This window comes from Mytilus californianus, unplaced genomic scaffold (genome assembly GCF_021869535.1).
Source record: "Mytilus californianus isolate M0D057914Y unplaced genomic scaffold, xbMytCali1.0.p SCAF_4, whole genome shotgun sequence".
Taxonomy (NCBI): Eukaryota; Metazoa; Mollusca; class Bivalvia; order Mytilida; family Mytilidae; genus Mytilus; species Mytilus californianus.
Genome location: NW_026262690.1, coordinates 125563484 through 125589362, shown reverse-complemented (window position 1 = coordinate 125589362; position 25879 = coordinate 125563484). Strand labels below are relative to the sequence as shown.

General features: G+C 31.7%; 2 protein-coding genes and 1 long non-coding RNA gene across 5 annotated transcripts; 2 read left to right on the top strand and 1 right to left on the bottom strand.

The window, feature by feature from the left end:
- Positions 1–1585: 1585 nt before the first annotated feature.
- Positions 1586–19829, bottom strand: LOC127739360 (lysophosphatidylserine lipase ABHD12-like). Of its 2 annotated transcripts, none has more exons than XM_052251055.1 (12): positions 19797–19829; positions 15111–15241; positions 12997–13102; positions 12592–12687; positions 10331–10407; positions 8073–8202; positions 7397–7434; positions 5736–5815; positions 5222–5301; positions 4119–4197; positions 3108–3241; positions 1586–1914 (listed from the first exon to the last, which is right to left on the bottom strand). In XM_052251055.1, coding segments are annotated over exons 1-12 (987 nt in total). In that variant the 5' UTR covers positions 19799–19829; the 3' UTR covers positions 1586–1880. The 2 variants fall into 2 exon arrangements, with proteins under 2 accessions (XP_052107015.1, XP_052107014.1); XM_052251054.1 differs by lacking the exon at positions 12592–12687 and adding an exon at positions 12457–12555.
- A 241-nt stretch (positions 19830–20070) lies between these two features.
- On the top strand, positions 20071–20875 carry LOC127739359 (DNA polymerase epsilon subunit 4-like). Its single transcript, XM_052251053.1, has one exon. It carries the CDS (start codon positions 20082–20084, stop codon positions 20628–20630), a length of 549 nt encoding a protein of 182 aa, XP_052107013.1. The 5' UTR covers positions 20071–20081; the 3' UTR covers positions 20631–20875.
- Positions 20876–23411: 2536 nt separating this feature from the next.
- LOC127739358 (uncharacterized) lies at positions 23412–25845 on the top strand. 2 transcript variants are annotated; one of them, XR_008000413.1, is made up of 3 exons: positions 23412–23942; positions 24629–24796; positions 25141–25845. It is a non-coding gene; the product is annotated as an uncharacterized LOC127739358 (long non-coding RNA). The 2 variants fall into 2 exon arrangements; XR_008000412.1 differs by having other exon boundaries at positions 24461–24796.
- The last annotated feature ends 34 nt before the right edge of the window (positions 25846–25879 follow it).

Below are 25879 nucleotides of genomic sequence, written 5' to 3'. Positions count from 1 at the left end.
GTGGTATCAACATCTAACCAGTGCAAACAGCCTCCTTAAACACGTTTGCAATAAGATCTCACTATGTAAGAGTTAAGAACTACAATGAAAGTGCTGATCCTTTGTATAAGTCTTGTCTTATAAATGTAAATATGTAGGGATTATGTGTCATGAATAATTACATCATTTTCTTTCCTGTTAGATATCCTTAGAACTATAATTACTCATCAGAAATTCTTGATTAAATTCTACAATGCACAAATAATAAATAATTTCCAACTTACTCAGATACCTTTATAAAGGAGTAGGTTCAATTAGGCCATATTTCCATTTTAAATTTCAATTCGTCAAATCAGGATTTATTGACTAATTGTTGCAATGAATCATTGCTAATATAATGACAAGATAGGAAATGTAGGTCTTTTATTGTTCAAAATTAAAGTATTAGCGTTCTTTTCATGATGTCACAAATATTACACTATATACTGTAAATTCAGAAATTATTGCAATGTTTTTATTATTGCGAAAAATGTGACAGGGTTATAATCGTAATAATTTAAACTCTCATTTTGAAATTTTTTGTATGAATTAAACAGGATTTTTCTCAATATCGCAAAAATTAAAAAACATTTTAGTCTAAAATGACAAAATCGCAATAATAAATGCACGCAATAATTTCTGAATTTACAGTAATGTATTTGATTTTCCACATGAGTTGAGTGAAAACAGGTAAATTTCCATTGATTTCTAAGACTGGAAATATAGAATACATGCATCGACAAAAACCGACCTTTTAACATAATGTTTATGATAACATTTCACATATCTGACTTGAATATGAAGTTTGTTGAACTCTCTACTTTTTGCCTTTTTAGGTTGTAAATTTGAATGCTTTATAAGGAAAGCTCGACAAAAAAGTTCTACTTCACCTTCTTACGTGTCTTTTTATCAATTTGAAACATTTATTATCTTGAAACAATTGACTTAATATTCGGGGCCAAATATGACCCTTACCGAACTTACTCTTTTGGTTTTGATATACATTTTAACATGTCGTTCTTACTCATAACTGCACTTTCAAATTACTTCATTAAGGCACAGGTATGTTATTTTAATTTTATAATATACAGAGTACCCTGCATATTTTACAATATAAAATAAGGAAATGTGGTATGATTGCCAATCAGACAACTATCCAAAAGATTCCAAATGAAGCAGATTTAAGCAAATATATGACACAGTATGGCCTTAAACTATGAGCAAAACCCACATTGTTTAGCCAGCTATATAATTCATATAGCAAAATCATTCCCAAAAAAGCATTGATAGTTTTTTTTTGTAGCAAAGTCATGGTTAAATGAAAGAAAAACAACCTTCTACTGCAGGTATGGGCCTCAAGTAGGGTATCCCCCTTAGGTCACACAGTCACTTTTAGAAATTGCCTTAGATCACCAGATCACTTTCAAGCAAATAAAACATTTAAAAAAAAAACGGTTTGGAACATTTTTGAAGGTCACCCAATAAACCCACCAAGGTCGAAGATTGGATTTGACATGTTGGGGCAACAGTTATAGAGTAATAGGCTCTGTCACTGATAATAACACTGTTCATATTAAATTTTATTTTAATTAAAATTAAGCTGGTACATGTATTTCAAATCTGAGTTTTCTACAAGTAGAAACCAGCAGAGAAACATATACCAGAAGACTACTTAGCAAAATACAACAATAAGATCAACTCTTTTTCAAACTAGATACAAAAAGTCTAAAAATATGGTATACTAATGAATGAACTTTTACAATGACTTAGATTTAAACACAAAATAATGTACATAACACAATAACATCAGAGTATTGTTTATAAAAATATCACAGTTCTCTTTTTGAGTTTTTGTTTCCCATTTATTTCTTTTCTACACACATCTCCATAAAACTTCTGAAAAGAAAAAAAAAGAAAGATTGTTGTATCATAACATATATTTTTTTAAATGAGTGGAGATCAACATAAACAGCTTTTAAGCACTTATTTCTACCAGAGTGGTTGGTATTATTCAATCTCTAGTCTAATTAAGATAGGTCAGGGCTAAGGGAGATAACTTGAAATCAGTATTTGTAAAAAACGGTTCCATTGATGCTTTTTAAACATTCCTTCTTTAAAAAAAAATGATACCCCGCCCCTTGCAAAGTTCATGCTTTGGTAAGGGAAATCCCAAAAATATTAAGACCAAAAACAAAATGAGAGGTGCACAATAGTTTTATCATGTTTATGATTGTGAGAAAGTTTAAATTGTAATAAGCAATTTAGGAAGTGAATGTGTGCAAAACTATGCAAAAAGAGTATGCTTATTAAAGATTCTACAATGCCTCATATATTTAAATGGAATAACCCTAACAGATTCTTCTTTAATTTAAAGTCAATACATCTATTCAATATATCTAATACGATTGTTTAAGGCAAGTGTTTTTCTTGTAAAATTTTTAGTTCTGGCATAATCTAATAAAAACCAAATAGTACCAAAACAAAATGCATTCCTCATTAAATCCTTATCTGAATGCTCTATTTAACAATCCCTGTCTACAATCACATATACAAAACATTGCATCTTTCATTGTATATTCTAATTTGATTTGTTGATTTTATTCAATTTTAATGGTAAAATTGAATTTCTAATTTAGTTTTGAAATAAAAGAATGAGGGTTACAGTGTCCCTCCTGTCACAATTTTTTTTAAAAATCATTTAAAAGTATTACTCCTATACAAGAATGGTTTGTATTGCATTGAATTGAATAGTTTAGATGTGTGAATTCCTTCAGGTCCATAATTCAATGAAACCTCCAAAGTTTCCTTCTACCATAACATAATAATGAATGGCGGATTAATGTCCCGTGGCAACTCATATATGCATGTTCAGGATGAGAACATATAAATGTGTTATAAAAATGAACCCTAGTTTGTACTGGATTGACAATCTGAGTTTCATTTTCAACTTTTCTAGTATATATGGTAATGACTACGAGGAAGACTAGTGACGCTTTCTGGACACATTATTTTGACTGAGCCAAACAATCTTTGTTCTTACCTCTATAAATGTGCCATAGCAAACTGACATTATTATCTATGTAACCTACCTAATAATAGTAGGTAATTCTGGATCTTTGTATATATCACAATGTCTATATCCCAAATGTCTGTCAAATTCTTTATACATGGTATAAGATCTTCCAACCTTTCCTTTTCTATACTGTTCTACTTTAGTATGCAACTGCAAAAAACAAAAGAATCATATACTGTTAACCAACTTATTTTCTTTGATACTTTATTTTGTATTCAGCTCTATCTAGCCTAGGAATCTGATGTTCAGTAGTTGTCGTTTGTTGATGTGGTTCATAAGTGTTTCTCGTTTCTCGTTTTTTATATAGATTAGACCGTTGGTTTTCCCATTTGAATGGTTTTGCACTGGTGGTTTTTGGGGCCCTTTATAGCTTGCTGTTCCGTGTGAGCCAAGGCTCCGTGTTGAAGACCGTACTTTGACCTATAATGGTTAACTTTTATAAATTTTGACTTGGATGGAGAGCTGTCTCATTGGCACTCATACCACATCTTCTTATATCTACTTTGCTGCAATGTATTTTTGGGAGTTTTCTTATTATGTAGATGAATTATATGAGGAAGAGAAACGATTTACATAATCGCGACAATTGATATTCACATTATTTTTCTGCTTGCATAAGTCTTGAAAATAAATCGCTCGCCAAAATAAGTTGGTTTACATTAATATACTGAATAGGTGTAATATTTATAAAACTTTTTTAAAGTATGCATAGAAATGAGATAATGAACCGGAGTATCTGACTGTTTAACATTTTGTAAGATTTACAGCCAGTGTGTTTCTTCATCATTCATTAAACAAGTCTTGGATTTGCTTCTACATAAGAAATCATTAAATAATATAACCTTTTACACAATCCTTTAGAATGGAAAATATCATAATTTACAGCATTCAACCCAGACTATTCAAAAAATAAACAGTCTTGGTACAGTTGTGCATGTTGTTGACATTTCTTACCTAGAATTTCAATAAGGATACAAATGTATTATAGCAATCATCGTATAAAGTTATTATATAAATGATGACTTACCTCCCTTCCACATTGTACAGGTATTATATGGTCATCTGCTGCATGTAATATTAATAATGGCTCATCTATTTCCATAATACTGAAAAGGTAAGCATATGAATACAAAATAACTAAACATCATTGAGATGGGAGCCATCTCTGTGGGCCCCTCTGTAAATAACATGTGGTAAAAAATTTGTATCTTTACCATAAGACATGGGGTTGTCAACTGAAACCAAAGTTTTTGACCTTGAACTTTGACCTAGGAAGTTGTACAAACATTTTGACACACCCTCTAGTGTTGGTTAATATACATGTCAAGTATAAAGTATGAAATTAAAACGGTTCTCTAGATATAGAGCGGACACAATTTGTTACGGACGGACGGACAGACTGATCACTATATGATTATGAGTTGATGACATTTTATTTCTTTTAATGCTGCATAATTGATTTCATAAATTTGATATTTTCACTTCTATATAGAAGGTTTGATATATGGTCAGAAATTTAGGAATGAATCACCTGTAGAGTTCTCTAAAGAAATGTTAAAACTATTCATCATTCAGATAACTTAACTTTCTTCCAAAAGGTGCAAGACATTTGATATCCCATTCAAACTTGACATTACAATATATTTGTTGATTCTTTAAAGAAAAACAAACAACCTTTCTAAGATGGCATACTTCCAGGACACCATTTAAAACATGTTTGTTTATGTTTAGATAACATAGGACCACTGGTTTATTGGTGACTTGAACCCATTTTGCCTTGACCTTTAATTCATCAAGATTCATCAATCTGTTTCTACAACAGGGACATTGTTTTTTTTAGTATATCCCTGGTGATGATTCTTGTTTCCCTGAACCTTTTTCAAAAATATTTAGCAGCAAAAAAAGACAACAGACACCAAGTTTTAACAACAGCTGATCAGCAAAAAATAAATTGTATTCAGTATTAATGCTCCTCAACATCGTAATTGGTTTTGCCTTCCAATTGTTTTGATTCAAGTGTAGTGATGAGTCTAGTGAAGACAAAACGCAGGTACTGCAAACTAAATTATAAGCCTTGTATGTTTTATAAGTTTTATCTAGATAATACCAGGTTAATTTTATCATACTTACTTATCTTCTGTACAGTAATCAACTACCTTCTTCATTGAGTCTATAAATACCCACTCGAACCACGGTAAAAATCTGAAAGGCTGAGAATAATACAAGAAATCATAATTACTAAATCTATAAATACCAACTAAAACCACGGTAGAAATCTGAAAGGCTGAGAATTATACAATATATATTAGCAAGACTATTTATAAAAGAAAAATATTGAAATAATATTTCCCTAACAGCAGTCTGTTTGGTTCAATTTGGTCAAAAACATCACAAATGTATTTTTTGGTTGCAAGTCAATAATTCAACCAGTATTGATGTCACCCTAACTTGACCTTTAGCTGGAGGTGGGTTACACATACCCTAAGCATGTTCAGTTAAAAAAAATGTCAACATTGAAAATCTAAATTGACTTTTTGCAATAATCTGAAACCATAAACTAATGAAACATTACAGACTTTAAACTTTCAATTTTTTTTTAATCTTTAACTTTCAAACAATAATGGCATGAGCCAAGTTTACCCACCAAAGACATTGGATGTCGTCTTGAGGCATCCCATAAATTGTTGAAAGGTGATTCTAAAATAAGACCATCAACACGTTCTCCTGTAATATAAATCATATATACATAAATAATCCTTTATTAATAAATTGTAATCAGAAAATTTTTTCTATTTTGCTTTCAGTGTTTAAATGGTCATTGGCTGTCACATTAATGTTCACCGATTTGACTCAAATTCTCATATTCAATTTATAACATACTAAAACGTATATCCTAATTACAATATGTCTGAAATAAAAAGTTAACAATGCATGTACTTTATAAAATATAACAGAATTTCGTGTGTATTTCAGTCTAGACGCCATCTAAATAACTATCGAGATGACCTCCGAAGACTGCCGACGGTTACATAACCCAATATAAATATAAATAGATAGTAACCTCGTGCAATTGGATTTTTCTAGGTCTGTTTGATTTCATGTTATAGGTTAAAACATAAGTTAATTATCGTTTTTACCTGTATAAGAATAATTTTTTGTGGAACGAATCAGTCAACCAAATGGTTCACCTTTGTTTCACTTTCAATGTTGACATTCTTTTCCTTTTATTGGCTGAACACGACTATTACATGCGCAACCAATCTCTAGCAAATGGGTTAAATTGAAGGTCACATGAATACAGATTCAATGAGGTCGAATTATTTACTTGCAAGAGAATAATTCATCAGCTATATTTCTTTGCTTATATTGACAAAATTGAACCAAATTGGCTGCCAAAAACGAATTACTATTTCATTATTTCACTTTTATTAATGATTGAAACAAAAAAAATCATATTCTAATTTTTTTCATATCTCGTAGCTAATGCCCCTTTAAGAGATTCCTTTTATTTCCATTTATGATTTTTTTTACACTTATAAAGTCAAAACTGCAAATCTATTGGTTAACTTGCCAAAAAATCATGGTCAAAAATGACTCAAATTGTGTATCATTATTAATGTTACAATGTTAATGTTACAATTGTGTTTATGCCTAGCGAGTCTTTATTATTTATTAAAAATATATTTATACTTTACATGTCACAAACCCATTTGAAACAAAATTTGTCACATGTCATCTTTGCCTATGAAATTAATGAGTAAATTTGACAGGTGATCCATGAAGACTAGCTACCTTAAAATTTTGAGGATTTCCAGATTTGTCATTCCAAAGTTATAGGACTTTAATCACCACATACTAGACAATTTTTTACATGCCTAAAAATACCTTGTGTGCATTCACAAACTCATAGCATAGTACAATTAGTAAAATTTATAATTTCTATAAACTAAAATTAAACAAGTGAAACTGCGAGCTACTGCTCACTGATGATACCCCCGCCATAACTGGATAATTTTATTAGTGTAAAAATATGCAAGTGTTCAGTAAACAGGAAGTTGTTGAGTGATGAATCTGAAAACGCATCACAAGGTATAGCTGACTTATATAAACCCTGAAACCAAATTTCAGAAATCCTTATGATGTAGTTCCTGAGAAAGACGTGATGAAAAATATTCATTGGACGGATGGACGGACTGACGGATGGACAGACAGACGGACAGACAGATGTAAAACAGTATACCCCCACTTTTTTAAAGGGGGGGTTGGGGGGTATAAAAAACAGTATACCCCCACTTTTTTACATACCTTTTTTATTCAAGTGTTTAAGTAGATTTGTACTAATTCTGAAAACATAAAATGTAAAATTCTATAACATCCAGTTTCACATCTGGGAAACATAAAATATCATATTAAAACAGCCTTAAAACAGTACAGTCTTTTGTAACAACAACCATTATAATAATTATAATTCTATAATTTCTTAGCTATAATTAACATACTGTAACAAGCATGCAACATCTGGCTAAACAAATGGTTGTTGTTTGTTGCTGTATATCCTATTTGTTCTTCTTTCATTGTTTTGTACATAAATCAGGTTGTTATTTTTCTTGTTTGAATTGTTTTATATTTGTCATTTTGAGGCCTTTTATAACTCACTATGTGATATGGGTTTTTGCTCATTGTTGAAGGCTGTACGATGACCTTTAGTTGTAATCTTTTATGTCATTTGATCTTTGGTGGACAGTTGTCTCATTAGCAATCATACCACATCTTCTTACTTTTATTAATTATAGAGGAATGTCCAAATATAATATCTCAAAGCTCTAAACCAACCGAAGTGGAGTAAATTAGTGAATAAAATGAACAAATACCATTAAAGATCTGCCATCAACACTATATTCTCCATAAAAGTAGAAAACATTTTATAAAAAGACAAGACAACCTATAAAACAGAAATCTTATAAAAGAATTTTATACTTACGCTGATCCTAATGAATGTCCCCATATATACAGTGGAACTTTGTCCGATCTGTCACGTATCCATCTGTATGCTTTATATGTATCTTCTAAAACACCCTCTTCTGTTGGAGTTCCTGAGGAATCTCCAAAACCTGTAAAATAGTCAAACTTGAATCACAACTTTACCAGATCTAGAAATGTGCTAACAGGTGTTAGAGAAATTGAAAACTTTAAATTTTATGACCTAAAAATCCAGACTTTAAAATTCGATAATTTAACTATCTTGATTGGACAAAGCAGATTATCCATTTGTACCAATGTAAGAATCGCTATTTCTCTAATTCTCACCTAAATTAATACTTTCCAAACTGGTTGATTATTTTTCTATAAATCAACACTTAGTTCATTGGATATTGGTTCTTCATTAGCCAAAAACAACTGTTACATCAATTTTTCTTGCTTTCCTCTGAATTTGCTTTTATGAATCTCAAAAAAAGTTAACCATGTTCTTTGATGATGTTAAATAAAAAAATCACTTTTTTTTTAAGATTATTGAAAAAGAAAGATAAAATTTGCCTTCCTATTGACTAAAAATAATAATAGATTCCACCACTGAATCTCAAACAAGATGATATTCTCCACAGATTAATTTTAAATATTTAAAACACTCAGCAAGGTTTGCATTTCAAATTTAAAAATTTGATAGTTTTGAGTAAAGAAATATCGTATTACACTTGATGCAGTGGTAGAATCTATATTAATGAAAGAACAGAGTTCAAATGTCCCCCTCATTGCACATATTTTATCTACCCAAGGTACAAGGGCAAATAAAGCACTTTTTTTTGTTCTTTAAAACTTTTAAACAGTATCTTAGAGAAATGGAGGCTTCAGAGCAAATGCAATGTAATTCCATTATAATTAATATTTCCAAGGGGCATAACTTGTTAAAAATATTTGAACAGCACTTATTTTCAAAGTGTCAAAGATATTGCTGGTATAAACCTATAATATAAATTTCATAAAATTCTGGCAAGAATTGAACATATGTGAGCGCTAACAATGCAATTTTCCATATAATCAATATTTCCAAGGGGCATAACTCTTTTAATAATAATTGATCCTCATTGATTTTTAAACTTGTCAAAGACATTGATAATATAACCCTATGATTTAAGTTTCATAAAAATCTGGCAAGAATTGTACACGTTAGAGTGCTCATAAGGCAATTTTCTATATAATAAATGTTTCCAAGGGGCATAACTCTTTTAAAAATAATTGATCCACACTGATTTCCAAACTCATCAAAGACATTGATGATATAAACCTATAATGTAAGTTTCATAAAAATCTGTAAATATTGTACACATGAGAGCGCTGACAATGCAATTTTCCATATAATTAATGTTTCAAAGGGTCATTTATGTAACTCTTTTAAAAATAATTGATCGGCACTGATTTTCAAACTCATTCAAGATATTTTTCCAAGGGGCATAACTCTTTTAAAAATTATAGATCAGCACTGATTTTTGAATTTGTCCAAGACATCGCTGATTTAAACCTATGATAAAAGTTTCATAAAAATCTGGTGAGAATTGCACATGTGAGAGCGCTAACAAGACCAGATGGATCAATGGTCGGTATTTCTATGTCCCCTGCAACGTGTTGTGCATGGGACAAAAAAATGAAATGATCAATGTAACACTAAACCTAAGTTGATCATATTCTGTTTTTGTTAGATAAGACATTTTTACTTCCTCATATTTTGTGAAATCTCATATTGTTCCACTTTGGTAACATGTGAAATCACTTTTCAGACCTAGAAACACATTTTGACTGCAAAGGTGTGATGAAATAAATTAATATTTGGTATTATAACACATATAATTATAAAACAATTGTAATAAAAGGAATTTTGAATGTATGACAATAAGAGTTTTATCAGTTGATGTAAGTCTATGGTTAAACATTATAATAAAACCCTGAAATAGAAGAGCAGTTTATCTTGGTTTATCTCTGTTCCTCCCTCTATAAAACATTTCATTCACATTTTTCTCAGCAACAATTCATTTCTTCTTGATATATGGCAAAAGGGTTCAATTTATGTTATGCCCTTCCATGTGAAAAGAGTTTAGCTCCTTCTCTTTGCCAAAAAATCATCATTTTAAAATTTCAAGCACAAATACAAAATGTTCATTACATTTTTCTGAGCAAACACATTTCATATCTTCTTGATATAGACAGGGGCAAAATCTCACATTACATCTTGTTTAACGTAATTACCTCTATAATCTATGGCTATCACATGAAAATTCATAGAAGATAAAACTTTGTATAATTCTATTCTGTGTGGCTGTGCTCTGCAAATTATTAGAAAAAAATTGAATATAACAATGTAACAGAAAAAAATTAATATCCAAAACACAGCCTTAAAAAAGAATGAGAAAACAAGCATTCTGAGAGTATTGCATGGCAATACATAGTCCCATACCAGTTAAAAATTCATTGTACTGGAACAAAATGCTAACTTGATCTATAACTTGCCATGATGTAAACTATATAACAAATATCAAGTCAATATCTTCAAGCATGACGAAAAAAGTGTGGAAAACTGATTATTTAAGTGAATTTTCGAAGTCCAAGGACCATAACTCTGCCATGTCTGCACAAAATCATCAGACCAGACAAAATTCGAACTTGATCTGTAACTTGTCATGATGTAAACTATATAACAAATATCAAGTCAATATCTTCAAGCATGACGAAAAAAATTGTGGAAAACTGATTATTTAAGTGAATTTTCAAAGTCCAAGGACCATAACTCTGCACAAAATCATCAGACCGAAACAAAATTAGAACTTGATCTGTAACTTGTCATGATGTAAACTTTATAACAAATATCAAGTCAATATCTTCAAGCATGACGAAAAAAGGGTGGAAAACTGATTATTTAAGTGAATTTTCGAAGTCCAAGGACCATAACTCTGCACAAAATCATCAGGCCAGAACAAAAAATCAAACTTGATCTGTAACTTGTCATGATAAAACTATATACCAATTATCAAATCAATATCTTCAAGCATGGCGAAAAAAAGTGCGGAAAACTATTATTTGAGAGAATTTTCTAAGTCCAAGGACAATAACTCTGCAAAAAATCATCAGACCATAACAAAATTCAAAATAGATCTGTAACTTGTCATGATAAAACAATACACCACATATCAAATCAATATCTTCAAGCACGAAGAAAAAAAGTGTGGAAAACTGATTTGCCGGAAAGACAGACAGACAGACAGACGGAGTGCAAACCTAAAGTCCCCTTCGACTTTGTCAGTAGGGGACTAAAACAATTTAAACATGTTTTCTTTTTCACTGAGACTCTGAACAGAAACAATAGTTGCATTTTTGCTGAATTTCTAAACTTCTTGAAAGAATAATCATGATAATTCTATCCTAGATAATTGAATCTTGTATCTTTTACAATCAGTTGTTTATTTTATATACTATATGTGGTTTGGTTGCCATCACATCATAACTAATCAAAACGCAATTTATAAATCATTTTCTTTTATGTTCAATATTATGACAGCATTAATTAATAAGGCAAAAATGAATATTTAAAATAGCATATAAAAAGATAATTTTTCAATCTGCAGATACATTGCATTGTTAGAACAAAGAAATCTGACTACACCACATGTAAAAAATAATTAGAGAACCTACATCTGACATCACTGCATTACATGATACTTTAATAAATAGATAAGTTTTCAAATATTTGAAATCCTCAAAAACATTAGGTTGTTAGCAACATGACATTTGTACATAGAACCCTCATGTAAGCATAAAAAGTGATATCATTTGAATTGTAAGTGCTTAATTCAATAACTGACACATTTGGCAAGAATTAAGGATGTCAGCTTTAATAAAACCTTTTCAACCTTTATACTGTGTAACCATTCTGGCTTTTCTGTAGGTTATGCATTAAAAATAATTGACACAGAAACACCTATAGTTTTCAATATTTTTTAAACTTAAGCTACATCTCAAAAGCAATTCTTTAAAATTCTTACTACCAGTATATCTTCTACATACTTTTCATACATTTTAACTCTCATTCCTATCCATATATGTCACAAGAAAAACAAAATCAAATCCACTATTGTGGCTGAAGAACTACATGGAACTATCTGTAGTTTTCCATAATTTTGATGAATTATACATTCTCCATTAACTTCACCATTTATGAAAATGTTGAGTTATGGATTTCAACAGCAGAAATCCTTTATAAACTTTGGTTGTATTTCAATTTAATGTTTGCATTAAATAAGCAGCAGTTGAATTATAAGTGCTAAATTTAAGCATGGGTAGAATGTTTAAGTGATTTACAAGATTTCAAATATATCCACCTTGTAGCAGCGTTTCCATGGAGATATAGAACGATTGGATGACCTGAGTTTAACTTTAATTCTTGGTTATCTCCCCTGTTCTGTTGTGGTAATGTATGCCTACAGATATAAATTTAAACCAATATAATATAACACCTTGTTCCTGCCCTGCCATGTAGGTATAAAATAATGGGATGTCCTGAATTCAGCTGGCTAGAATCACCTTCCAACAAATCCCCTGGCAATGTTTGCCTTCAATAAAAAAAAATAAAGTACAAATGCATTAAAATTAGCAAACCTGATATATTTTTTCTAATCATTTTTTAAACATGTTAAACACTATGGCAAAAAGAAGTTCAGAATAAAAACTAATCATTTCACTAATTAAAAATCGTATATCAATCAATGTGGTCTTGTTGTTTCATAATTATTCTCTTTTCTTTTAAAACTATTAAAAATCTCATTCTATTTTAATTTCCTTTGACAATTACTAGTAGTGATTATTTGTGTAAAAAGTAGCCGATAATAAATGTACAGTAATTTGTCCTCTCAATGACTTACCAAGCACCTAGTGTAACTTTTTCATTGACTTTGATGTAGAAATTCTTACAGCCTTTAATGCCTCTCTTTTCTGGACGCTTCAGGTCAACAAAATAGGGAAATTTTACTAGATTAGAAAAAAGTAAAAGAATATTTAAATTTAAGAATAAAAAGTAACAGCCATACAGTTAAATAGTAAAATCCTATTTTCCTTCTACTGTACTTCTTGGACATTAACATGAGTTCATATTCTGGTATAAGAGTGACAATTCTAATTTAACACCTTGTTGACTACTCTTTGCATGTTTGGCAACAATTATTTCATCCATATTCAGGATAAGGTTTCATGGGAAAATATTTGCTATCAACATAAAACTTTCTGATCCTCAATCACTTTTCTAAATTGAAATTTAACAATAATAAAGACAGTGAGACCAAATATTTTGGAAGTAAAAGTTGTATACATACATGTATAATGAGAAGCCAAAAAGACTGGTCAAAACAATCTAATATCAAGTGCGCCTTAGCAAACATATAGCAATTATATTGTTGAAGCTTGCAAAGTCTTTTTTTCTATTGTTGCGGTTCTTTTATTCATGGTGAATTAAGACCTTTACATTTCAATTACTAGTCATTTGTATAAGAAACTAACGAATTTTTCCACGTTTACGTTTAAGCAAAGGAGACATCATATACTAGTCAAAACATTTACTAAATTTTATCATCGGTACAAGGACATCATTCGTAAATATAACTCAACATGCAGACATCTTATACGTTCGGGTATTTCACATCCAATCTTTTATGGTAATATTCTTTACAAAGCACAAAAATGTCAGTATTCACCTCAAAAGCTAACAAAACCTTTAAACAGACTTATTAAGAAGGGATATAGTTACGATACTGTTGTCAGGTCATTAAAGATTGCATATTTTGGCTTTAATATTGATTCACTTATAGGGTCTTTGCATCGGAATTAAACACATTTGTTCTAAAACCAGTTGTTGGCATGACACGGGTTATGTTCTTCTCATATATTTTATGACGGTATAATACTAAACCCCTAACAGGAGGGATTGTGCCTGATATTCATATGATGAAGACATAATCTTTCAATCAGTTTAATTGAGGTCTGGAGCTGGCATGTCAGTAACTGCTAGTAGTCTGTTGTTATTTATGTATTATTGTCATTTTGTTTATTTTCTTTTGTTTCCTATTCTGACATCGGACTAGGGACTTCTCTTATACTGAGTTTTACTGTGCGTACTGTTGTGCGTTTGTTTTTACTACATTGCCTAGAGGTATAGGGGGAGGGTTGAGATCTCAAAAAACATGTTTAACCCCGCCGCATTTTTGCGCCTGTCCCAAGTCAGGAGCTTCTGGCCTTTGTTAGTCTTGTATCATTTTTAATTTTAGTTTCCTGTGTATAATTTGGAGTTTAGTATGACGTCCATTATCACTGAACTAGTATACATATTTGTTTAGGGGCCAGCTGAAGGACGCCTCTGGGTGTGGGAGTTTCTTGCTGCATTGAAGACCCATTGGTGGCCTTCGGCTGTTGTCTGCTCTATGGTCGGGTCGTTGTCTCTTTGACACATTCCCCATTTCCATTCTCAATTTTATGGTACTAAACTTTACAAGCCTTTGGCATCGAACATTTGGTTTAATAAGAATATCATGCAGAATTTAATATGCTTTTATTTCTATTTATTATGAAATACATGAAATGAGTAGGGTGTCATTTTACTTTACAAATACAGTAAAACCTGTATATTTCATTGTATTAAGAGCACCTAAAGGCATGAAAAGCTGTGTGCCGATTATAAACAGGTGTCCTATATACAGAGTTTTATTCTAAAAAAAATGTTGAACTTGAAACAGATCAATAATCTAATGTCATAAAACCCTGGTCTTTATATACAGTTTTTAAAGTCTTTATCATGATTATTGCGATGTAACATTTATTTGACAGCTAGGGACATTGGGAAGGGGAATTGCAGAAGAATGAAAAATACCAAAAATCTACATTTTGGGTCACCATTAACCCTATCATGCCTATATACAATTTATAACATTAATTTTCAGATTACTTGCAAGTTTGGCTATGTATGAATATCTAGTATGACAATACTCACAGAAATGTAAGAAGAGTATTTTAGAAAAGATCCATGGATTTGTCTTGACCAATACTGGTACCACTACGTATAGGACAAATAGAACAGCTGAAAATGTCTTTGCTGCTGAAGTCAACCATGGCACATAAAACCTGAAAAAAACAAACATGTACCAGAAAACATTTAAAATCATTAATTTCATGATTTTGAAAACTCTTCCAATGGCCATAGGGACTTCAATTTTACATTAAAATCCTGGTTCAGTAAAAAATACACAACAACTCCCTATCAATAAAATGTGAGTGTTTCCATGCACTGCTGATGTCTAATAATATGACAATGATGTATGAAATCTACATTGAAGTACAGTAGCCAATATCTGCATTAAAATACAGGTGCTTGATTTAAGTATCTGTAAGCATGGTAAGTGTCCGTTGAGTATTGTTTTACAACCACCTGTGTCTTGTTATATACTTGTATGTACATTGTATACCAAAACACAAGTATATATACCTTAGAGAAGCTCTCTAATTTTTTTCAAAAGGGTTTTTGTTGCAGTGTTCTCTCCAGGCATTACAGCACAGTGGTTCCATGGTGCTATTTAAATAGATTTTGTATGCTTTAATTTTAGGGGAACAGTGCTATGTGTATAGACTGGAGAGAACACTGGGCTGCTGACTTTTACTTTTTGTCATCTGCTTGACCACAATATTTTTTTTCATCAAATTGGGGATCAGAATATTTTTTTTAGGAAAAAACCATAACACCCTCCATCCCCCCCCCCCTCCCCCTTTGAAGTTAAATGGTTGTTCCCTTAAGGGAAGTCACATACATGTATTAGCAGTTCTTTTATTTTCTTGAATCAACAATTTGCTTTAAAGTTTCAGTCCAACCTTCATACAGCATTGTCATGATTGTACAGCACACATTCCACTCAGTGTACATGTATGATCTTATACAAGTACATGTACTGAACCATCTTGGATGGTCTGGATGCATACAGAGAAAATCCTATTGATTAGCAAAAACGTAAAATCACTTTAAACAACCAGATTGATATTTTCTCTGACATCACCCCTCCCCCTCCTTTCCATTCATTTTCTAAAATATGTTGTCCCATTTGGGTCATATCTGTTCTCTGTGTGCATGATGCATCAAGATTAGTTCTTTGAATGTGTAAAAACATCATGTAGTTTTCTTTGAATCAATGACATTACCTAGGTAAGAAGCCAAAAAGGCACTATCAAAATATGATGATGATGATGATGATGGCTAGATGTTAAACGTCCATTGGCAAACCAAATACATATTCAGGCCGAAAACATGTTAATATGATATGATCATGAATCAATTAATTAGATATAAGAAGATGTGTTATGAGTGCCAATGAGACAACTCTTCATCCAAGTCACAATTTGTAAAAGTAAACCATTATAGGTCAAAGTACGGCCTTCAACACGGAGCCTTGGCTCACACCGAACAGCAAGCTATAAAGGGCCCCAAAAATGACTAATTAACCCTGCTTTGTAATTGACTGATAGCATGATCAGGATTTTAGTGTGCTGGTTCACATGAAAACAGTCAGCTGGAACCCCGGACACACTATTCTGGCACTGAACCGACCAGTCTTTGTTCCTACTCCTTAATGCTGCATGCTAAGCGGATAAGCATAAAATATCAATGTTCAAGTCTTTTGTTTAACACAGTCAGGGCTCAAATCAACAACATCCCGCACTTGATGCAAGAACACTACTGCCAGGCCATCATAATTCCAGATTGTTGTCATATTATTAAATAGGCTATGCACCTTTAGAGCTAACAGTGCTTTCTTTCAGCCTCTCTGACTCATCTCGTGATCAGGTAAAAAATATTTAATGAATTAGATGTGTCTGAACCACACGAATGGTCCCGCTCGCTAAAAAAGCTTGAAGCCATATTTAGGAGTGGAAATTTGAGAATGAAAGTCAGTATTTATAACTGTTATTTTCAAGAAATTTTCAAAGTATAAACCCGGTAATTTCGGCTCAAATTAGTGAAAGCTGATGTAAACTCTATCTGTAACTTATCATAGTAACATACTAAAAATCAGCTTTATATATAATTATTGTACATGTTGTGTATTAATATAATGTAATTATTCAGCTCAGCTTTGGGCGCTGTGATCAGCAATAAAACAGTAAGTCAGTATTCTATAATTTCTTTTTGGTGTAACCAGAAGTCCATTACTAGAGGAAGGGTGCAAGCTGTACTATATAGCTGGGCGATCACACTGTCCCCATTATCAGTGGAAAGCTCTATAGGTGGTCCTATCAAATCTCGTTTTTCAACTATGGAATCATGGGTAGAAATGTTATCATCAAACAGATAGCTGTTAATTAGTCTCCTTTAGTGTTTGATTAATTATCAGTTTGTTGAAAATAAAATGAGCCAACTTAGTGCGGTAGTTTTTTATTGCCAATTATTTAAAACTTCATTTTCAACATTTAGAAAATGATATAAAATTTTATAAAAGAATACATTGGAACCATTTATCAATAAATTGCGCATGAGGCAAATGAAAACTATAAAAACTATATCAATTCTGCCATGACTAAAAATGAATTGTCTATTTAAAAGTTATAGTTGTTTTTGTCAAAATATGGTCATAATTGCCTCCATCTTTAAACAGAACGTTGTGTTGACGAATTATGTCTCTGTTTAATATTTACGGCACCAAGGAAGCTATATACCGTGATGTATAAGCTAAAGACAGGCAGTTTCTTCTTTGCTAGTACAGAAATACATCTGTCAAAAATAACCGAATATTTGTTGCTGCAGATGGCTCCAAAACAATTTCCAATTTCAAAAATCTCTTGTTTTTAATCTATTTTAAAGTAAGAGGCATACTTTACTCCTGCCTATCCGTCATTACGCTCTCCCTCACAAGATGTGCTGATTGGCATATGAATGTTAACATAAATTAAACAAAAGTTTTAGTTGAATAAATAGGAGGTTGTTAAGTTAATATTTCTATACTAACAACAGATCCAGTCATTAATGCAACGTCCCTATAGCCCTTTTTATGTCGTTTTATAAACACAAGGCTAGAGACACCTCATGATCAGGCCTGCATATCATATGGATTTATGTTTTGATTTATTAAGTGTTGTTTGCTTAATGTTCGGTGGCAAATATTTCATGCATATCCCATCAAAGAGTAGTGCAAGTGTTATTTAACATGCAGTGAGCCTAACATTCATCCTGAATAGGCGAGGTGCTGGATTTAATGTCCCTCCTCCGACCTGACGTGGCTGCTAATTTATACATCCCACGCTTGTAAGAAAGGGGTTTACTGTGTGAACCGGACAATTCCAGGGATTACCATATTTCTATACCCAACTCAAACCTTGAGATTGATAAAGTACTCGAACAAATTAAATCAAATTGTCCTAAAGTAGACTTTATCATAATTAAGTATAAAGTATACTCACATAAATATTATATTCATTAATTATTTGTTTACAAAGATCGTGATTGCAACTTTTCCTAAAATTTATATGTCAAACACACGTGTTGTTTTTTTAAGCATGTATTTTATCTGATAAATGTTACAATATCCGACTGGAATGACAATCTTTGTCCGTTCCCACCATTATTCAAGGTAGTATTACCGTCAAGATCTTACGCAGGATTGAAGATATTCAAAATTGAAGAAAGGGCATTCTATTAGTGTAAAATTCTCTTTTTATTTTCAAAATTGACGGTAAAATTAGTTAATTTTGCTAAAAATGGATATATCTGCAGAATTTCTGTTCAACTTTAAAAAACAAAAACTCTTATTTCTCAGTAAAACGTAAAATACATACTTAAAATAAATATAATGTTATGTTTTTTTCCTTAATTTTTCAACTCATTCCTAATTTAGTGTTACCTGGTTACTTGTACTGTATATATGGATGCACAATTTTTCCGACCTAACTTTTGAATGGCAAATTTTTCAAACTAACATGACTAAACGTGAATTGTATTAAGAAGTAAGCTTTTTTTTATTCCGACAATAATAACTGTAGTTTTTTAATTGATAATTATAATACCAAAATTTGTATAATCTAACATTAAAACCATTATCATGGCTCATGACACTGTTATAATATGGTATCTAGGATCTGCTATTCATTAACACGTCGATGGTCAAACATTATTTTCAACTGTGTGCTAATTGAGTTATAGGGTGTTTTGCATAAATTGTCTCTACCCAGGATGCATTGCAAAAACTATAGCCATTAATTTTTGTTACTATTAATAGCATTTCAATCACAGTTGGAAGTATGGGGACAGCTTGATCGCCTTACTATATAAAGGGTTGCAAACTTCCTCTAGTAATGGACTTCTGGTGTAACCAAGGCAAAAATCTGCATTTATTTGCAAAAATTGGTTGAAAATGTCACAAATATCCTCAAATTTTGGTCTTATGTAGAATTTCAATCCATTTGAATGATACATTTTCTGAAACCATTGACATTTACCTATCATGAGATCAAAATATAATCATATGCCATGTATGCAATTCACCTCATTTTACATTTTTCCATAGAATTAAACTGAAAAGTCCAAGGGTAAAAAATTTGTTGGAAAATATGACAATAATTTCTGGAAACAGAAAAAGGCCTACGAAACATGCATAAACAATCTTGATGTTCATATATATCGGACTATTTAAATTCTTACATTTTGATAGTTCCAGATTTTGAAACGGGAAATTCGGAAATGATGATAATTTTTTACGATGTCGGAAAAATTAGGAGAATCCGGTTTATAAAGCCTTACACGTTAACGTTGAAAAAATACACTTGAAAAACTAATTACCATACTCCGGCAAACTAAATTACTTTATCAAATTATTTCAATAGAAATAATCAATAAATTACCATAAATCAAACCTTTCAAGTGGAAGTTTGAACAATCGAAGTAAATTGCAGAGTTGGTCCGCATCTGATTTTGCATTTCTTTAAAATGGCGGGAGAAGGAGAATCTGTGGAAATCATAACAGAAACAATCTCACAAAAAGATGAGACAGACATTAGTCATGTAAAAAACAGTGATGAAAATGAAATGATAAACTTAGAAAAGGAATCGATATCAGAAAAAGTAGTGTCAGATAAAATTCCTGCAATCGAAAATGGCTTTCATGATGAAACTGAACCAAATGAAGTTAAAGATAACGAGGACACATTAGAACAAAACTCTAGCACACAAGATCAAAATCAAACTGAACCTTCAGAGACTTGTGAATCTAAGTCACCTAATTCAAATGAACGTTTAATGAAACTGCCATTATCACGCATTAAGGTGATTATGAAAACCGATCCTGATGTTACTTTAGCAAGCCAGGAAGCAGTTGTTGCACTTTGCAAAGCAACAGAGCTTTTTATAGGAGCAATTTCTAAAGATGCAGTTGTAACCACATTAAGCAGTAAACGAAAAACTTTGCAAAGAAAAGACCTTGATGTTGTGCTTGATTCTAGAGATGGTTATGCTTTTTTGGAAGGAACATTAGATTGAACAGTTGTTTATGTACATGTAGAGAATAGGGGAATATAAATAGACTTTATCAAAACATTTTTATTCCATGTAAATGTAACAACTGAATCTGAATAATAATACAAGACAATTGATGTGATTAATGAAAACATGAAAATGTGAGAGCAAACATTTTGTACTTTCTCTAAATATTTTGTGCAGAAATGTAAAAGTATGAAATACTAGAAAAGATGTGGAAGAATAAATAAAGCCCTATTGAAAACTTGCTTCATTTATGTCTTGCCTTAAATCATTTTTAGATTGTTTTAACATGCAGAAAGAATATGCACTGGACATTAAGCAAACAACAATCAATCAGTGTACTTTAAAGCTTAAGTCCATCATGATATCTTTAATATTTATTGTTTAATTTCTATTAATCATGTTAATCTCTCCCACCCAGCACATGTAAACAGGTCTTGCACTTTTATATGTTATTAATTATATAAAAAAAAATGTACTAGTAGTACATACAATGTACATGTTGTAGATTTAAATATTATTTAAACTTCTGAAGTGTAAAGTTAGAAAAATTTCACAGAAACTACAAATGAACATGTACATGTATTGCACAATTGCATATAATATCAAATTGTACTTCTTCTGAAATGCTGAAGAGGCCAAAATAAAATTGTGTGTGTTACTCAATGAAATTTTAGTTTGTAAGAAGTTAAAATAAAGTGAATAATCAATTAAAATAAGATCTTGACTTTTACTTTTTTTTTCAAATCATTTTAGGAACTGCAACTATGGTTTTGTGGATTGTGGTAGCCTTGAGTGCGAGTTTAATTCCCAGCCAAAGACTTGAAAATTGATGTATTTGCTGCTTGTCTGCTTAGCAGGCAGCATTTATGAGTAGGACTAAGAGCAAAGACTAGACAGTTTGGGAGTTGACTTTGTTCTGCCTGTGTACATTTGTTGGTGACATTTCATCTGTTAGACTGTTACCTTGTTATGCTTGTGAACTTCATGTACACCATGTAGTCCATTAAAAAATCTGGTTCAGCATGTTGGTCTAGTCCAAAACCAGGTTCATATTCATATCACATCAATATGTTCATGTGCTATGCATGTAATATTTGCCACTGGATTTAAACACACATTCATCATCAAATCTGTAAAAGTACTGAGAGGAAAAAAAATGATGTCCAAATCCAGATATATATATTTGGCATTAAAGGAAGGATATATATTCAGTGCCAAGTTCATTCTCAGATGGTTTAAAGATGTTGAGATTTTTTGGTGATTACAGGTGTAAAATTTTGTTTTTCATGTCAGCTTTGTCAATCATACTTTCAAAAGAATTTTGAGGTATGCTTCTTTTCATGGAAACTTTTACTAAGTTGAAATATATCTTTGACATCTCTCCTTGTATGGTGATGTTCAGCAAAATATTAACTATCTTGCATATATATAGAATTTTAAGTAACTGCTGACACCCATACATGCTGCTATATATACATGATATATAATGCAGATTTATTTTAAAGAAAATTAAAGTGTCATAAAAAGGATGTTGAGGAATGATTCATCCATTATGTTTTGAAGCCTGAAATCACTGCTTACAAGCAGTCAACAATCAATTATCAAAAAACAAAGCAAGAAACAGAATCTTCTAAATAATTTTTTTTAGCATGAAATCATTCAAATAGAAAGGCTACAAGGGTACTTTAAATTTATTACATTCAGGTGGAAAGTTGAAGAAAAAACACTTTAATAGACAATTTCTACATCATACTGTTACATTTACGACAAAATTTATGTCGATAAAAAACCTCCTGATCTGAGTCCTAATCTCCTGACCAAAATTTCTCAATCTCCTGATCTGAGTTTCACAGTCCATCACATGTATGACTGCTAATGCAGATCCAGGATTTTGAAAAAGGGGGCCCCCAAACTAGGCAACATTTGGAATATTAATTGAACCAGTAAAAAGTCTATTCACCATAAATGAAGCTTCATTAGGGAGGCCCTGGGACAAGGTGTTACAACACAACATAAGAACAATCACTTGAAAAGGGTTTAACTCATCAGATCAATACAAAGCAGAAATACATTGTACATCTAACAAAACACAGGGCAAGGTATTTATGCATCCCTAACAACAAAAAAAGACACCAGGTACATTTCTGAGAGAACTCGCAGTTACTGACAGCTAGTTGAACACCAATAATAACTTACAAAAAAATCATGTATTGAAGACTAAAATTAGCCATGTTTGAAACTTTTGTGACAGATTTCTTTGCAATATTCCATTACAGATATATCATATAATATAATACGTACAATAATTTGCTATATAAAATTATATTAGTGAGTTGTATGGCTTCTGCTAACATGTTTCTTGGATAACAACATGAATATCAATAGAGGAGGTGTAAATGTCAAGGAGATATCAACCTAACAAGACAAAAAACAAAGGCAATCTTGAGTTCAATATAGGTAAATATATCAAGCTCTAAATTACCTAAAGCCTAAAAAAGGAGTGAATAGATTTAACAGAGAATATCAAAGATCTACAATCAATACCAAAGTTAGACAAGACAAAAGATAACAACTTAAAAGGATACCAACTAGGAACAGGCACATTGACATATGCCACACCAATGTTTAACTATTTTTTTTAGATCTCAACCCTGATATCTCAGTCAAAACAGTAATTTGGAATGTATTTCTACAAAAGTAACATATGCACATTTTCGCACAAAATTTTCAAGTGACCCCAACATCATGGTTAATTAAAGAAATTAGTGAGCACGCTCAGATACCCCACGTCCCCACATTGTCATTGGAGAAATAAAATATGTGTAAGAAAAAAAAATTGTATAACAAAAAAAAAATTGAATCATAATTTCCTGTCAATATGCACATCTACATAGTATGCCCTTATTATCTACAAAGTTTCATGAAATTATGTTGTGTGGTTTCAGAGGAGTTGCGATGACAAACTGTTGCAGAAGTACATTGAAGCAAATAAGTTCAAAGGGGCGTAACTCCTAGAAAAAAAATTGAATCATAATTTCCTGTCGATATGCACATCTACATAGTATGTCCTTATTATCTAAAAAGGTTTCATGAAATTCTGTTGTGTGGTATCAGAGGAGTTGCAATGACAAACTGTTGCAGTAGTACATTGAAGCAAATAAGTTCAAAGGGGCGTAACTCCTAGAAAAAAAATTGAACCGTAATTTCCTGTCGATATGCACATCTACATAGTATGTCCTTATTATCTAAAAAGGTTTCATGAAATTCTGTTTTGTGGTATCAGAGGAGTTGCGATGACAAACTGTTGCAGTAGTACATTGAAGCAAATAAGTTCAAAGGGGAGTAACTCCTAGAAAAAAAATTGAACCGTAATTTCCTGTCGATATGCACATCTACAAAGTATGTCCTTATTATCTAAAAAGGTTTCATGAAATTCTGTTGTGTGGTATCAGAGGAGTTGCGATGACAAACTGTTGCAGTAGTACATTGAAGCAAATAAGTTCAAAGGGGCGTACATGTAACTCCTAGAAAAAAAATTGAATCATAATTTCCTGTCAACATGCACATCTACATAGTATGTCCTTATTATCTACAAAGTTTCATGAAATTCTGTTGTGTGGTTTCAGAGGAGTTGCGATGACAAACTGTTGCAGAAGTACATTGAAGCAAATAAGTTCAAAGGGGCGTACATGTAACTCCTAGAAAAAAAATTGAATCATAATTTCCTGTCAATATGCACATCTACATAGTATGTCCTTATTATCTACAAAGTTTCATGAAATTCTGTTATGTGGTTTCAGAGGAGTTGCGATGACAAACTGTTGCAGTAGTACATTGAAGCAAATAAGTTCAAAGGGGCGTAACTCCTAGAAAAAAAATTGAACCATAATTTCCTGTCGATATGCACATCTACATAGTATGTCCTTATTATCTACAAAGTTTCATGAAATTCTGTTGTGTGGTTTCAGAGGAGTTGCAATGACAAACTGTTGCAGTAGTACATTGAAGCAAATAAGTTCAAAGGGGCGTAACTCCTAGAAAAAAAATTGAACCGTAATTTCCTGTCGATATGCACATCTACATAGTATGTCCTTATTATCTAAAAAGGTTTCATGAAATTCTGTTTTGTGGTATCAGAGGAGTTGCGATGACAAACTGTTGCAGTAGTACATTGAAGCAAATAAGTTCAAAGGGGAGTAACTCCTAGAAAAAAAATTGAACCGTAATTTCCTGTCGATATGCACATCTACAAAGTATGTCCTTATTATCTAAAAAGGTTTCATGAAATTCTGTTGTGTGGTATCAGAGGAGTAGCGATGACAAACTGTTGCAGTAGTACATTGAAGCAAATAAGTTCAAAGGGGCGTACATGTAACTCCTAGAAAAAAAATTGAATCATAATTTCCTGTCAACATGCACATCTACATAGTATGTCCTTATTATCTACAAAGTTTCATGAAATTCTGTTGTGTGGTTTCAGAGGAGTTGTGATGACAAACTGTTGCAGTAGTACATTGAAGCAAATAAGTTCAAAGGGGCGTAACTCCTAGAAAAAAAATTGAACCGTAATTTCCTGTCGATATGCACATCTACATAGTATGTCCTTATTATCTAAAAAGGTTTCATGAAATTCTGTTGTGTGGTATCAGAGGAGTTGCGATGACAAACTGTTGCAGTAGTACATTGAAGCAAATAAGTTCAAAGGGACGTAACTCCTAGAAAAAAATTGAACCGTAATTTCCTGTCAATATGTACATCTACATAGTATGTCCTTATTATCTAAAAAGGTTTCATGAAATTCTGTTGTGTGGTATCAGAGGAGTTGCGATGACAAACTGTTGCAGTAGTACATTGAAGCAAATAAGTTCAAAGGGGCGTAACTCCTAGAAAAAAAATTGAATGGTAATTTCCTGTCAATATGCACATCTACATAGTATGTCCTTATTATCTAAAAAGGTTTCATGAAATTCTGTTGTGTGGTATCAGAGGAGTTGCAATGACAAACTGTTGCAGTAGTACATTGAAGCAAATAAGTTCAAAGGGGCGTAACTCCTAGAAAAAAAATTGAATCGCAATTTCCTGTCGATATGCACAACTGCATAGTATGTCCTTATTATCTAAAAAGGTTTCGTGAAATTCTGTTGTGTGGTTTGAGAGGAGTTGCGATGACAAGAAACAGGACTGACGGACGGACGGGTCAAAAACATTATACCCTCCGCAATCCGTTGCGTGGGGTATAACTACCT

Coding starts and splice junctions, on each gene's coding strand:
- LOC127739360 (XM_052251054.1), bottom strand. Junction 13,103..15,110: donor AATACTCTTCTTACATTTCT/GTGAGTATTGTC, acceptor TTTCTAATCTAG/TAAAATTTCCCTATTTTGTT. Junction 5,302..5,735: donor GACGACATCCAATGTCTTTG/GTGGGTAAACTT, acceptor TATTATTCTCAG/CCTTTCAGATTTTTACCGTG.
- LOC127739359 (XM_052251053.1), top strand. CDS start 20,082: ATGGCGGGAGAAGGAGAATCTGTGGAAATCATAACAGAAACAATCTCA.